This window comes from Hippoglossus hippoglossus, chromosome 7 (assembly GCF_009819705.1).
Source record: "Hippoglossus hippoglossus isolate fHipHip1 chromosome 7, fHipHip1.pri, whole genome shotgun sequence".
In the NCBI taxonomy this organism is placed as follows: domain Eukaryota; kingdom Metazoa; phylum Chordata; class Actinopteri; order Pleuronectiformes; family Pleuronectidae; genus Hippoglossus; species Hippoglossus hippoglossus.
The window spans coordinates 11,117,443-11,132,976 of record NC_047157.1 but is presented as its reverse complement, the minus strand read 5'-3'; the positions used below and the strand labels follow the sequence as shown (position 1 = coordinate 11,132,976).

At 40.4% G+C, this 15,534-nt stretch overlaps 1 protein-coding gene, 1 long non-coding RNA gene and 2 other non-coding genes across 4 annotated transcripts; 3 read left to right on the top strand and 1 right to left on the bottom strand.

Annotated features, from left to right (window-relative positions):
* Positions 1 to 1,125: 1,125 nt before the first annotated feature.
* Positions 1,126 to 5,483, bottom strand: LOC117764980 (taste receptor type 1 member 1). Its single transcript, XM_034591166.1, has 6 exons — positions 5,226 to 5,483; positions 4,757 to 5,084; positions 3,906 to 4,676; positions 3,595 to 3,813; positions 3,174 to 3,294; positions 1,126 to 2,148 (listed from the first exon to the last, which is right to left on the bottom strand). Exons 1-6 carry the CDS (start codon positions 5,414 to 5,416, stop codon positions 1,223 to 1,225), a joined length of 2,556 nt encoding a protein of 851 aa, XP_034447057.1. The 5' UTR covers positions 5,417 to 5,483; the 3' UTR covers positions 1,126 to 1,222.
* Positions 5,484 to 8,583: 3,100 nt separating this feature from the next.
* On the top strand, positions 8,584 to 10,180 carry LOC117764981. The gene is made up of 6 exons (XR_004614485.1): positions 8,584 to 8,719; positions 8,893 to 8,942; positions 9,463 to 9,515; positions 9,687 to 9,716; positions 9,942 to 9,995; positions 10,093 to 10,180. It is a non-coding gene; the product is annotated as an uncharacterized LOC117764981 (long non-coding RNA).
* Positions 9,552 to 9,618, top strand: LOC117765450. Its single transcript, XR_004614599.1, has one exon. It is a non-coding gene; the product is annotated as a small nucleolar RNA SNORD78 (small nucleolar RNA).
* LOC117765439 lies at positions 9,800 to 9,872 on the top strand. The gene has a single exon (XR_004614588.1). It is a non-coding gene; the product is annotated as a small nucleolar RNA SNORD47 (small nucleolar RNA).
* Positions 10,181 to 15,534: the final 5,354 nt, after the last annotated feature.

Here is a 15,534-nt window from a genome sequence, read left to right as displayed (position 1 = left end):
ATCATGCAACTTGTTTTATTGACATTATAAAAGCTTTACAGGTGCCATCATCAAACATCATAAAAATCAACAGCAGGTAGATATGAGCTTTGTTCTACTACACACCTTCTATGAGATAATCACGTTGGTTCTGTTAGTTACTTTTTGGATAATATTCTAAATTCTCCTTGAGAAAAAAAAACCTACAAAGTGAAGTGGTCTCCAAATACTAAAAATATTCTTTACTCATGTTCACAAAAAAATGTAATTTCAACGATCAGGGTCAAATCAAGTGTTTCAGTTCCTACCACGACTACCAGGGGGAGCTATGATGAAGAAAACTCAATGTATTACCAGTGAAGGCCTCCTTACCTCTGTGTTATGAATATTTTCTTCCGTTACTTCTCGGATTAGAAATATATTAACTAAGAATGATTTTAACTGTTCTGTTGATGGAATGATAACTGTGGATATTTCGATCTAAAAGCCCGTGATTAAAATGGGAAATTAATTTTTGCAGTGTATGATCAAAAAGAAGTAAAATAAATTGACGGAAAAGTTGATCACAAGACATAAAAGCACAACTTCTCTGTCCAACCTCTGATCCACATCACCTCAGTCACTTAAAGGTTCAATGTGTAAAATCTAGTGACATCTAGTGGTGAAGTATCATGTTGCAGCTGAATACCCCACACCTCACCCTCCCCTTCCAAACTTGAAAGAGAACATATGATAAGTCTTCAGTTGTCATAAAAACTGAAAATATGTTTAGTTTGTACTGAAAACATAACTAGGATAATTTTATATTCAATTTCTGCCAATAGATCCCTTTCACCTAAATCTTACACACTGAACCTTTAATTAGCAACAGTGCATGAAATATCTAATTGCTTAATATGAACATTTTATCAGTTTTTATTTAGGACTTATCATAAAAAAATCTGTTAATATATGCATGTGATTCAAAGATTAATTTTTTTATACTACTTTGGGATAATTGAAAGATTTGGATCCTCAGTGATTCAGTGTGACTTGCTGATCTGTAGGTGAGCATGAGCTCTGACCTTAGTGAGATCCAGTGAAAAGAGAATTCCTCAAGTGAGATCAGTTCAATACAACTTTATTTGTGTACATACAACAAACAAACTCAGTTGTGAGATGAACATAAAAGTGAAACTCAACCTGTGTTGTTCACATCACATGCTCTTTTTCTTCATTTCATCAGAGGAAGTTATTACACGCTTCACTGTTTGCTCATGGTGTACATTTGAATGCAGTTCTGGAAATGAGCGGTCGTGTTCATTTGCGGCTTCAGAGCAATAATATAAATTTTGGGCAGGAAGTAGCCCCACAGGAAGGAGAAGACACTGAAGAGTATGGCGAACACGTGTGCGGCCATGGTGAACGGGCCTCTGCTGATCAGGTATAAAGTGAAGAAGCACTGCCAGGAGATCATGTACACCATGAGGCTGAAGGTGACACACTTGGCCTCATTGTAGTTCGCCGGCAGGTCTTTCCCCATGTAGCTAAAACAGAAGCAGAGCATGCTGAGCAGGAAGGCATAAGCTAGCTCCAGGCCCGCGCCTGCTGAAAGGGTGTTACTGCACTCCAGGACAATGCTGTCCTTGTAGAAGTCAAGATCCTGGGACGGCTGTGGCGGGTTGAGGGCCTCACGGAGCACAGAAATGAACAAGAGGGTGACAGACAACAGGAAAATGGTAAATTCTGGCCCGTGTTTTTTGGCCCATTTGTCGTAGGCCGGCGGCAGCTTGGATGCAAATTTAAAAATGCAGACAACCTGGAGGGAGCGCACAGTGATGCAGGCCAGGCACACAGTGAAGCTGACGATGAATAGAGGCTGCTTGAGGATACAGGCCAGTGGGGACGGCGGGCCAAAATGGCACAAAGAGCTCAAGGCAGCGGCAGTCAGGGCTGCCAGCATCAGGAGGCAGGTGCGGCCTCCAGCAGACTTGGCCACAGGAGTGTTCAGGTTAAGCAGGAGGATTACAGCAGAGCCCAAGGTCATGAGAAGACAGGTGGCCAGAAAGAAGAGCAGGGCAATGGAGAGGGGGGCGTCCCAGGCAAGCAGCAGGACGGTCCTATTCAGACACTGATCGCTGCTCGGGGGGGCCCACTGCTCCGGCAGACATGGCTGGCACATAGTGGGTTCTATAGTGGGAGAAGCAACATATACTGTATGTAAAAGAGAAAACATGGGATGTAAATCTGAGCTAGGGTTTCAAGCTCTGTTAGTGAGTCATTATAACATGAGATGTTAGAGACTAGAAGAGAAAACACAGCAGCACTTGTTTACATGTTGTTAGACACAGTGACTCTTTTCAAAAAGATCTTGAGCCAGTTCCTTCACCTACATGAGCACATAGTATGAGCACCACACGCCACCTGCTGGTCAACCTAACACACAACAGCGAAAAGTTACTGCTGAGCGTTGGAGTATCGTTAATTGTATTAAACACGTTGTTCAAAGTGGCTGTGAACACAGTTTCAAATAGAATTTAATAGTAAAAAAAAGTTCCAGTTATACAAAAACAAGACTTTAAATATCAGAAGATAAAATGTGATCTGTTCTCTCATCTGTTCTCTCTGTTTGTCGATGTGATTTCTGTCTGTTTCTCTGCTTTACATTAAAATTTTGTTTTGGGATATTCTCTGTATATATTTTGTTTGTTTTTTATATAATGTGTGATATGTATACGATTTGATGTGATAGAGTCATGTGTGATAAGGGTGTCAATCCCCCCTATCCACCATCCATCCATCTACATCAAGGACCTGGTTTGTTCAATTTAATAAATTATTAAATAGTTTCATAAGAATTTGGCCCAATCAATCTCCCGTCTTTAGCCGACAGGTGGATTTGTGATGTTCTGTTCAAATTCATCTTGCAATCCCACTGTTACTGTCACTTAGTCCAATTATTTTTCTGTCCATTCTTTGACATTCTTTAGATATTGACTTTTTAGTTTTTTTTCATTTTCTTTATTATTTTTTTCCCACTGATTTCCCAGGGAGTAATTCATGGATCTTGATGAAAAAAAGAAAGAATCATACAAACGTATTTAGGGAACTGATGTATATGAGTGTCTGTAATTTAAGTGGATCTTGATCATATTTAAGGGAACTGTTGGGCATTGGTGGAGGTATGTGCTCCACTCAGTACGTCTTTATCTTACCACTTATATTGAGGAATGTGGCAGCAGGACAAGCCTGGCAGTCGAAGCAGCAGGTGTGTTGCCCTGTCAGCAGCTTCTTGTGACCCGTTGGGCAGGGTGGAGAGCAGAGAGACAGGGGCACCTATACGCAAGCAACAGGGTTTGAGAAAGATTAAATATAAAATAAATATATAATCAACCTTCATTTGGAGGTTAAATCAATGAAATCAAATTAATTCAATTAGTTACTAATTAATAGTCTATTAGTAAATGTAAATTAATTTGATATTATTGAGGTGATTTAGTTTAATTTATTTAATTTAGATGAAGTTGAATTTAATCAATTCAATTCATTTCTTTCTCATTTTTAATTAATTATTTAAAAAATAAATCTTCAACGTTTACAATCAATGTAGGTAATACAATTATACATTGGTCTTACTGGTCCTGCATGTCCCGTGTCGTGCCACTCAATTTGGTCCTCATCAACAGTGAGCATGATAGAATCAGGGCTGTAGGAGCCCACCACTCTGAGAGACCACTCAGTCCCCCTCCAAACCCAGGAGACGATGTCATATTCTGTGTGCGGGTCCCCGTTCCTGTCAAAGAGCACTGAGGTGTTTCCCAGAGAGAATTGCACCTGCTTGAGCCAGTGGAGAAGCTGGAGAGGAGAGGGGAACACCGGTGCTCGACAAAATGTGATTCTGAGAGATTTTGTGTCATTGGCACAAATACCATTCAACATATGCTCACCTCCCATGGATGCACCCTCCTCCTTTGGCACTCTCCAAAGTCACAAACAAGAGTTTGGTGCAGAGCATGAGCCACAGCGTACACAGCCTTATACACATTGAAGGAGGAGGTGACGTCATATTCCTCCAGGGAGAATTTCTTCCTGGCGATGCTGTTCAGGTCTGTGCTCTGCAGGCAGTCATTTCCTTGGCTCGTGGTGTGATTGGAGACTCCCTGGGTGTCACTCTGTTGCATTGCAGCCTCAAAAACCTTTCTCTCAAAGTCCTCAAAACCAGATATAGCTTCATATTTGATGGAGACACCGATCACAGTGCCGATGGTGTTGATCCCAGATATCCCTGATATAAGAGTAGCCACAGACCAGTCCTCCGTCCCGATCCACACTTTACCTGTCACGTTGCGCTCAATGACAAACGGGATAAAGCCACTGAGCTTTGACTTGCTAGAGAAGACTACGATGGTGTTGACTTTGGTCTTCAATATGTTATCCACCATGTTCCTCATGGTCTGGATGGTGTCATCTTTGGATGAAGGGATGACTCCTTGGTAGGCGATGCAGATGCCGTGGTTTGGTGCTTCCTTGGAGAGACTCTGCATGCCTTTCAGGCCGTAGGCGTTGTCGCTGCCTAAGAGAGCAATCCATTTCCAGTTGAAACGAATTAAAAGCTGGATCATAGCTTCCACCTGGTTCTTGTCGCTGGGGATTGTGCGTAAAAAGGATGGATAGAGGAACTTGTTACTGAGCATCTCATTTGATGCTTCGTAAGAGATCTAGAATGGAAGAATGGAGAGGATGTGAGGGATGAGACTGGCATGCAGATCATATTTTAAGGCTAATGATTAAAACATACTTGTGGTATGAGATAGGACCCCAGTAAAGAAGCAGGGGTGAATGTTTTGCTGCTGCTGTCTGGCCCAATCACTGCCACCGCCCTTTTACTGTAGTCCCTGTGTGGGTCTGTGTCTCCCTCTGTCTCAGGTCCAGAGGGGCTCTGATTCTGCTGCTCCAGCAGGTCCAGTGTGGCCAGGACACTGGCCGGCACTGAGCAGATGTCGTACATCTGGTAGCCCAACTTCACTCCTGGTAGAAGAGGCTGTGGGCTGCTGCCGTTGTTGATTTCCTCCACAGCAAATCTCATGGCTTGCATCAGGTGAAAGCCATGTTTGTTGGGTCGACCTCTAAAGATTTAATGTAAAAGGAAAAAATAATGAAAGATATGAAGTAATACTCTAGATGATACAAGAATTACAGTGTTCCGCACCACCAATGAAACGTATTTGATCTGTGGTGCTGGAAGTTCACTGTCCAGTTAAACTCACTCATTACATGGAGCCAGAGCAGGCAAACCAGCAGCTGGTCTGTCTGTGTAGTGGAGAGGAAACAGTCCAGCGATGGAGAAGTCCCCCTGCAGTTGCATCCCCTGTCCCTGAGAGATGTAATCTAGTTCTCCCTCAGTTAACTGCACCAGCAGCCAGCCCAGGGAAAGAAACACGGCACCAAACAATCCCATACTTTACCTCCACCTCACACACTGGCTGCTGTCAGAGCTCAGTTGGGTTTGTGCAACGGACCAAAGGCTGTATTTGAAAGTTTGGAGACGGGGGGGGGGGATGAGAGGAGCACTTTTTCATCTTTCCGGGAAGTGTTGGTTGAGTGAAGTGTATTTGCATCTTTCATTTGTTTGTCTGACTGTAGAGTTTCCATCTCATTAAAATGATTTGCATGAATGTAATGGGCCATGAAAAGAGAGACTGGTGTTTCTTTTACCATTAATCTTTAACAAGTGACATGAACCAGTTAACCAGAGCAAAAGCAGACAGTTCGTCTCACACACTGACTGAATCATAACAGATTTATGAAGCTTTTGTTTCACTTTATCAAGAATGTTTAGATTATCACTTCTGAGTCTGTTTTATATGATTTTTTATCTCACTTTTACAATATTTCTGTTACAAGTATCTTTATGTACAACTTAACTTAATAATCTCTTTTTTTCTTGCTATTTTTACTTTGAGAGGATCACCACACTCAGGACACATTCATGGGTTGAAGATCATCAAAAACATCAAATCATGAAAATGAACGGCTCAACGTGTTTAGGTTCAGTGCAAGGATTCAAGTGTAGAAGAGACATTTCCCACCAGAAACAACGGTGATTCTATGGCCACATACGTTTTTTGAGAAACTAATAAAATAATAACTTTAATAGTAATGTTCTTGATATTAATGAGATATAACTTTAAAAATGTAAAAACAAATCTAGAAGAATTAGCTTTTGAGAAATAGCAGTTGGAAAACATTTGTTTGTTATGTTTAGCTTGTGACATGTTTTGAAATGTTTTCTCTCCAAATCTCATGCACTGCCCTATATACCAATCCAGTTGTTACATATCATACCTGCAGTTAATCCATTGGAAAAAATGATTAAAATAAAACAAAATGCTGTCAATCAATCAATCAATCAAATATTATTTCTAAAGCCCATAAATCACAATTTGCCTCATCGGGCTTCCCACGGTGTGACACCACTTTTGTGAAACTATTGTTTTTAGCCAGTTATTTTTAGGGGAAACAAAACAGTGTGAGAAAAGTATGGATACTATGATAATTAAACCTCAAACACAGAAGCAGCTTTCTAGGTGACTTGATTTAATATGAATCTTTAATTTTCCAATCTCACATGCTTTTGTATCACAAACAGCTGTGGCTGATTTTGCATTTTGGTCGATATTTGAAGCTCATTTTGTGAAACACACCTGTTGCACAAACATACAATTTGCCTGATGCTCACCCAAACCCATTGTTTTGACAGGAATATTGTGCATTTTGTTAACCACAGTATTGTGCAGGCAAATTGACATGTAAATTTCCCACGTCTGCACAAACACAAAGATTTGAGTGAAAAATAAACATTTGCATTGTGCAAGCTCTCCCATTTTCAATAGAAAAAGTGATTTAGTAATACCTTTGATGGTAATTTCTATTCAAACATGTAATTGAGGCAACTGATTTCCGTATCCTTTATGTTGTCATATCAGATAAATTAACAAAAATTTGACAGAGTAATAGTTGAGCACTAAATAGAGTTGACAGAGTGGACAGTCATAAAAATAGGTTTTCAGTTTCATTTCAACTTTTTACTTCTACTAAATTAAGCCAAAACTGAATTCATTGTACTTGGGCCCTAAAGAAGAGAAACACTGTCTGACCAGATCGTCACCTTGGAAGGTATTAGCTTGGCCCCCGGCTCTACTGTGATGACTTGGAGTTATGTTTGACCAGGACATGTCATTTGATCCACAAGTCGGTATGACAGCGTCCTTCCACCTGATGTGCAATATTATGACAATTAGAAACATCCTGTCTTAGAAGGATGCTGAGAAACTAGTAAATGCGTTTGTTACCTCTACACTGGATATATGTGATTCTAAATTATCAGGGTGTCCCAGTAAGTCTGTGCAAAGCCTCCAATTTGTCCAAAATGCTGCAGCACGAGTGCTGACAGGAACAAGAAGGAGAGATCATATTAGCTCCGAGGTGTAATGGAACGTGGAATAGTTGAGTTTGTTAACTATGGTCGTTAATTAGGGCCCGAGCACCTCCGGTAGGAGGCCCTATTGTATTTCGAAGGATTTGTATTTCCCTTTTGGGGCTTTTTCAGGGCCTAGACATGCTCAAATTGTTACCAAAGTTTGCAGGGAATTCAAAACCCCAAAAAGTCATTGTATTCTGGAGTAATTTGAAATGGGCGTGGAAAAATGGCTCAACAGCGCCATATAAGGAAAAGCCCCTCAGTTAGCTTTCACCGATCTTCACAAAAATCGTAGCCCAGGTGTATCATGACCAGACAAACAAAAAAATTGAATTTCTTGTTTATTTTCAGAAACCTCTCTGGCTACAGAATGCTATGGTGAGTGAGACTGAAGTTTTATCCTTAAATGAAGTTTGACACAATGATGATACCATAGTTCAGCAGATTTAACAATGAAGAAGATCTATTTGTGTTAAGACTGTAATCCGTGGCATACAATAACACTGTACTTAAACTTGTTCTCATACATAAACCTTTATATATATTACAGTATTCCTTTAGCTTTATTCAACATCACACATACATGAATGCACTGTGCTCATTAAGACACTGTGACCTATGCCTTAGAAAGAAATCAAGCAGCTGCCCCAGCTTCTGAAGGCCAGATAGGAAAGGCGTTGTCTTGTCTGATAAATACGCATGCTTACACACACAGAACATACAGACGATAAAACAGAAACACAATGTTTCTCACTCCAATGAACAAAAACACTGTGTCTGCAAAACTACTGAAGACTCACAAAGCTTCAGCCGGATAAAGGCTTTTTCTTAATACACAAAACTTAACACTGTCAGAATGTGAAGATTTGCCCAGCTACTATCAAAGGAGTGACGAACCTGGGAGCGGCTCCTCATCATTGGTGGATTCCAATTCCAAGATGCTGGGACCACGCCTTCAACCTACTATTATAAATATTGCACCTGTCATCCGTTCGGGGCGACTCTTGACTACCCCGAGCTACTGACTAAAAGCCGAGGCTGTGCATTGAGTGCCCATAGCTATGCTGTACCTTTTCATTGCTTCTAAATAAATACTTTTTGAACCAAGACCGACCCTTCTCATACCTAAGGATAAAAGAACACGACATTTGTCTTTCGCTCCTAGCTGATGTGTCACCTGTAATTGTCCTCTAGCCCAAACAGCTTATTATGCATACTAACGTCCCCTCTGTTCTCCTCAGACATGTGACTTCTCCGCCGACTAAACTTCCAGCCTTGTTGGTACGTCTCACATTCAAATCAAATGTTGCTAATGTTCAGATTCGTGATGAATGTGAATCAGGTCGCTGATCCAGTTGAGGAAATATGTCATGTTTCTGATCTGATACTTGTTGCAAGAGATAAAATTGCTAGTTTCTGCAATCATCATAATTGAAGCTGTTTTTACTTTACAGATCTAATGGGATCTTGGGCAGTTGGGTGCAGAAGATGTCACACAAACAATGTGAGTATGAAAATTAAAACTGTAGAACCTCAGTCCCAGATGACAAGTGGAGCTGGACACAAACATGCCCTTTAGCTATCAGCAGGTAGTTGTCAAGACTGAAACTGCTAGTTGGATTTTTTCACTTTATATCAAATAAAAGGTATGTAGTTAGGCTAGAACTGCAGGATTTAATTGGGATACCTATTCATAATGTAAACTTATGTTGAGTGGAAATAAAAGTCAAATTGGAAAATGCATGAATTGGAGTAAATTCATTTACAACTGACACCAGCTCCATTTGCTGGTTGAACTCCACCTCATCTGGGTCTGAGCAAGCAGCTCTGGTTCATTAGTTGGGAACTTGGTTGGTTTTAGTGAACCTCATGATCCCTGTAGTCTGACCTTGTGATGACTAGAGGACGACTGACTTGAAACCATGGAGTCTTGTTATATTAGCTCTATCTGATTTGGTCAACGTAGAAAGCTTCACCCCATGTATGTTGTGCATACTCATCTTATGCTGTTCTGTCGTCTGCAGGTTCTGATCGCTCTCTGAGATCCGACTGAACGGCCAAGACGAGGTTGACTGAGGTGAGAATTCAGAGAATTGCAAAATGGCTTTTGCTGGTTCAGTGATGTCTTTAACAAATGTCTGACCTGAACTTGTAATGTGGACAACATTGTTGCTGAGTAACCTGCAAACTTGAAGCTTAATAGACCAATCACTGACTTGTAATAAGAGTATTTCTGTCTCTTCTCCAGGAAAAGGCTGCATCTCTTGGGCTGACCTTGGTAAGTATTTCAAAGTCTATGACAAAGTGCCAATGTTGGTTTGATAGAAAATATTGACATGAAAATCTGCTTAAATGGACCACTACCTGTGATGACAAGATTCTGCCAAATGATATCTCTTGATTATACCTTACCGTTCCATATTTCTCTGAGGTTGTGGTCTAAAACAAATGTTTTGTTACTTGATACCTGGTTTTATTTTAAAAGACTTGTTTCTTTCCACAGAAAGCAGATGTAATGTCCTCTGGCCCTCAGACAGCCTGATGTTTTACTCTAAAGGTAAGTACAAGCCTGCTAGAGTACAATATCTGAGTCGTGATGATATCAAATAGACTTTATTGTTCTGGATATTAAAACAAAGCTGCCTCTTTTTCAGATTCTGTGGTATTATGGCGACCGGAGTTTGACCTGCAGACAATTTAATATCTCTTGGCAAATGTGTTTTCAACATTGTTGCAATAAAATACTCAAAACGAAATATTGATGTTGTTTTTTTTGGAAAAATATGGAAGTTGTGTTTTAAAGTATAATTGACTCAACTACAGAGCTGGTCAGTGATTGGAAGTCTTCATTGTGCCAGAAATCAATGATAAAATGCAATGTGATTGCAAAAATGTAAACAAGACTCATTTATATATATTAATTTAAGTAGGTTACTTAAGTCAGTTTGTAGGGATTATGCAAAACCTCAACTGATAGCCATGAAATAGTGTGGGGTCAGGCATGTCTCAAAGAACCCGTTACATTTGTGTGGATCTGGGGTATTTGATATAACGTTAGGAAGTTTTTTTGCCTCTTACTGATCTCAAAAGAATTTGGCTATGGGGTAATTTGTCTGATGTGTGGGAAATGAGATTATTTTTTTTATATTGAATGTGCTTAGTTTTTAATCAGTTACAACCTAAGCCTTAAGCTCATCTATTGAATGGGCCTTGTTTTTCTGTTTAATTTTCATGTGCACTTTCAGGTTCCAGCTTTCAATTATAAAAATAGACATGGCAAGAAATCAACAGCATGAACAAATGCGTGATTCTTAAACTCTTCAAGCTAACAGCTACTCATAATGAACCCAACATTAAATCAAGGTCAAATAAAGACACTAGGCAAACTGATCCCTTTTTTTTATTGCGGAGAACATTTCTTGAGCACGTGCTCGTCTCTAGACTTCTGAGGACACACATTGACATGATTCATTCTCTAACCTTTACCATTGCAACTAAATACCTAACCTGAATCTACTTATAGCCCAAATCTACCTCTAACTCTAAAATCAAGTCTTAACCCTCAAACAACCCATTGACTGTGAGGACCAGGCAAAACCGCCCCACAATGATGAATTGAACCAAGATGGGCCATTATAACTAGATAGACACACACACACACACACACACACACACACACACACACACACACACACACACACACACACACACACACACACACACACACACACACACAGAGCTATGCTTCAGACTTTACCTTGACTTCCATTCATAATGGACAGCCTAACGTAATCCTTCTTAACCTGACAACAATCCACATCTGATCTTTAACCTTAACCAGGAACACAGAAATGAAGTTTGGCCTCATCAGGACTGAGCTTTGGTCCCGTCAGGTCTACTGGTCCTGACAAGGTCAATGTTTATACTGGAAAAGACCTACAAATTTGTACACACACAAAATCACATATTGATTAACAGACATTTTCTGAGATAAGATTGTATGTGTGTGGGTGTATTAGCTTAAAAAATATGTTCCAGTAAAAAACATACAGGAGTGAGAACTACCATTACGGCAGTTTTAGTATTTCAGCCGGTGTTTATGTGTCATTTCGCTGAGCAGTGTTTCACTTCGCCCACCCTTGTGGTCTATTTGCGGGTGGCAACCGACATCAAGGTGCATTAGCGCCATCTACTGTTTAAATCACGATGGTTGACAAAGATTAAAATAAAAGAATTGTGACGAAAAGAAGAAAGAAAATTCACATAAAAGAAAATAAATCACTACAAAGGCATGAAGTTGATTGTGTGGTTTTATTCTAATTAGACATCAAAGCCGTGTGAGAGGTATATAGGCCGTGTGAAAGGTATATAGGCACACACAGCTTCATCACTTCAGTCACATTAACCTATTGTGAGGAGCACTTGGCTAAAATCTTTGCGTGATTACAGAGATTAACACTTTGTTTCTAAAGATTTTAACATTTTGCCGAAACGGATATCAGCTTCCCTGGATCAAACCTAAGTAAGTTGAATTTTTTCCAGCTGACACTTGTTGAATTAAGCAGATTAAGTATGTTATTACAATGTTGTTACAATTTGAGCTTGATGGGAGTAAAACGTTGAGAAAAGATATTTTCATGTGTCATTAGTAGTTTTATCTTCTATATATTTTACTTAGTGTACAATGTGGGCATGATTTTGAATCGTGAACAATAAATATGTAGATATAGTGTTAGGAGTATAGTAATAGAAGAGAGAAATATTTATCGGCCTGTAATGAATCTTTGATTGAAGCAGTACTTTTAGTATTGGCTGATTTTCAAGATTAAAACGACTGAGGTTGATGAACTGGCTTCAAACATTTCTGCTACATACATGGGAACTGTCTGTTTGTGTGAGAGCATACGTGGCTTTGTGTCTAACTTCCTTCTTTTCTATTCTCCTGACAAGTCTGAAAAATCAACAGGAGAACTATTCTGTCACCATGTCTCAAAACAGTGAGTTAGAAATCAGTGTAGGAGACCTGATCCCCTCTCCCACTACACAGTACCAGGCACAGACAATCCTGGGCAATGGCGTCTATGGAGTGGTCATCCAATGCAGGAATGTGACCACCAATGAAACGGTGGCTTTAAAAATGATCAAAAGCATGGAAAACATTGACTGCGCCAAGGAAGAGGAGGTCACCCTTCAAGCCATGAAGGCACTCCACTCAGACAGGTTCAACATCGTCAGATTCAACGAGTCATTCACCTACAAGGGACATTACTGTCTTGTGTTTGAGCACCTGGATATGGATCTGCAGAAATTCAAGCAGATCAGCCCGGGTCAACACCTTCAGCTGAAGCAGATCCGCCCCATTCTACAGCAGGTTTGTTTTTTAAACTCAAGCTCTTACACTAACTGCTTTGTAGGGTGAAGGGTAAACTTGGTCGCTAAAATGTGTCTGTTATAGTTGTTGTTGAGGAAATAACTCTGTAGCTCATGATTATTATTATGTTTTTCACGATTTCAGCTGGCTACATCCTTGGAATTTCTGAACAGCGCAGGGATCATTCATGCCGATTTGAAGCCAGATAACATCATGTTGGTGGATCATGTCAGGAAGCCACTCAAAGTTAAAGTCATTGACTTTGGTTTAGCCTTCGATGATCCTGAGGAACAGATCGGTGATCTCCTCCAGCCTTTGTGGTACAGGTAGGTAACTGACAGCACATCTGTATACCTGGGACAGCTGTGTTTGCTGAAATTAATTAGACAAGTCCTGTACGCTGGCATGTCAGGTTTATGTCTCAGAAACGGACAGTAACATATTGACAGTAACAAGGAGTTTAGTACATTTTAAAACCTCAGTAATATGTTTGTGTTTCTTATCCTAAGATCTCCTGAGGTTCTGTATAAAGAGCCTTTCAGCGGGGCCATCGATGTATGGTCTCTCGGCTGTATTGCTGCTGAGCTGTCTACGGGCAGACCACTGTTCCCAGCCTCTAATGAGAATGAATTGGTCAGTATCTGCACTTAAATCACAACAAACACGTACAGTTCTGCCGTGATGTTTGTGTATTTTTAAATCCACACACTTGATTATTATAGTGAGAGGGTTTCCAGTAGAAGTTCACTGATTTCTACTATTTTACTAATGAGACAAATCAGAGACACTTCATCCATATGTCTCAGTAATAGAAGTGCACCTGATGTACATGATCAACAATGTAAACTTGAAGTTAACTAACTCTCACAATGTTGTGTTTTCTCCACAGATGAGGCAATTTGCGTTTGCCATTAGAGATCCAGAGCATGAAGGAAACTTCCTACCTCATGCGTTCTGGCCAAGACGCTGGATGGAAGCCAGATTTATGGTAAGAAAGTAGTTTACAACCACTTAGCTGGCTCCACTAGCTCACTAATTATGGTGTCTTTCCTTCAGTCTGTGTTTCTTTCCCCTGTGCCATCCACTGCAAACTATCTCAATGAAACAATTCTTCATTTCAGTCAATAGTTTCAATTCTCGTTTGTGATCAACAGCCTGGATGAATTTATAACAGCACAACGTTTTCATAATCCAAACACGAGGACATGTAACAATGTTGGTTTTCCTCATCTTGTTAAAGGGGACTCATCCGCTCTGGGTAGAAGAGGTCCAAGCTGAACACTGTGACCTGCAGTGCTTTTTGGACCTAATGACTCAGATGCTGATGATGAGTCAGTTAAGAAGAATTACCCCCAGCAGAATTCTCCAGCATCCTTTCATCACGATGAGCCACCTTCAGGGTTCATACAGAAACAGCCTCTAGTAAGTTTGTGCTTAGATGGTCTGTGTAAGTCTGTGCTGATAGACATGGGTACAAAATATCAGAGATATAAGGTGATTAAGGTGTTTGGCTCAGCAGTTTCATTTGTCTTCCAGTGCAAAGTCATGTAAGGATCTGATGGACATCTGTCAGGATCCGAGCTCTGACGATGGAGGACATGGAGACCAGGTGATCCTTCAAATGTCCCTGAATGAGGACGCCTCCAGCAGCACTGCCAGCCCAGCCAAGGAGCGCAGCCCTGCTGGGATGACAGATGAGAAGCATTCAAAAATTAATGCAAAGCGTGGTAACAGGTGAGTGTTTGAAATATCTTCCTGTCTTGATCATTTTATATTGTAGAAGAACAGTTCAACATTTTGGTAAATATTCTTGTTTTTTGCTCAGAGTTTAATGGGAAGAATGATAAAACTCTCATTAACTATGGATCTGCAGCCAAGTGCAGTTTAGAATGTGCATTTTTAGAAATGTCAAATCACTGCTTTAAGATCAAGAATTCAATTATTTTCTTATCCACATCACAGACCAGAAGACTCCCAAGCAATGGTGAGAAGGAGTGAACGACTGGCAGCCATTCGAGGCACAAGTGGGCAAACGGGACCAATCAGGTGCCAGAGGAGGAGAAAAAGACACAATCCCACAGCCAATGGCAACCCCTCGACGAAGAAGACAAACGTGAGCCTCAGAAAAGGACGGACCTTGTGAGAGGCCACAAAAGTCAGAAGCTGAGGGACGAAGAGGAGGTGCCAGTGTTGGACAAAACGTGACGGACACAGGAAGTGAAGCGTTTGTCCTTGGTGCATGCAACGTGGAGACGTGCACTTGTTCAATGATCGCTCTCTCCACCAACCGCAACAGGCTTCAAACTGCCTGTGCTCGGGCCCGTTAGTGCTACAACGTAGCCCTAGTTTGATTTGAAGCTTTGTTTCTTCCAGATTGGAGCTCTGTGTGTTCAGCAGGTGAAATGTTCCTATGTGAATGTACATATGTTTTTCATAATTTTTTGTTTTTAACTCATAGAAGAAATATTGTTGGAACTTCTGAAATATAATAAAGGGTGCTCATTCTCTGTAAAAACTAATTTCATGTCAGACCTAACTACGCACCTTAGGTAATGCAAACAAATAAATGCTAAGAGCACCCTGTTCACATAACACATTAGCCGGAGAGTGCATACCATAGACTGTATATAAGGTGCAAACGTTACAAAGTCGCAGGTGCACATGTTTGCAAATGCAAGTTGACTACACTAACACAAGTATAAAAAACCTTAAGAGATTTAAATTT

What these genes read in the sequence shown, in the direction of transcription:
- LOC117764980 (XM_034591166.1), bottom strand. Translation starts at nt 5,416, where the DNA reads ATGGGATTGTTTGGTGCCGTGTTTCTTTCCCTGGGCTGGCTGCTGGTG. An exon ending in GGTCCTATCTCATACCACAA is followed by an intron (nt 4,677 to 4,756) that starts GTATGTTTTAAT and finishes CTTCCATTCTAG; the next exon opens with ATCTCTTACGAAGCATCAAA. An exon ending in GGAGGGTGCATCCATGGGAG is followed by an intron (nt 3,814 to 3,905) that starts GTGAGCATATGT and finishes TCTCCTCTCCAG; the next exon opens with CTTCTCCACTGGCTCAAGCA.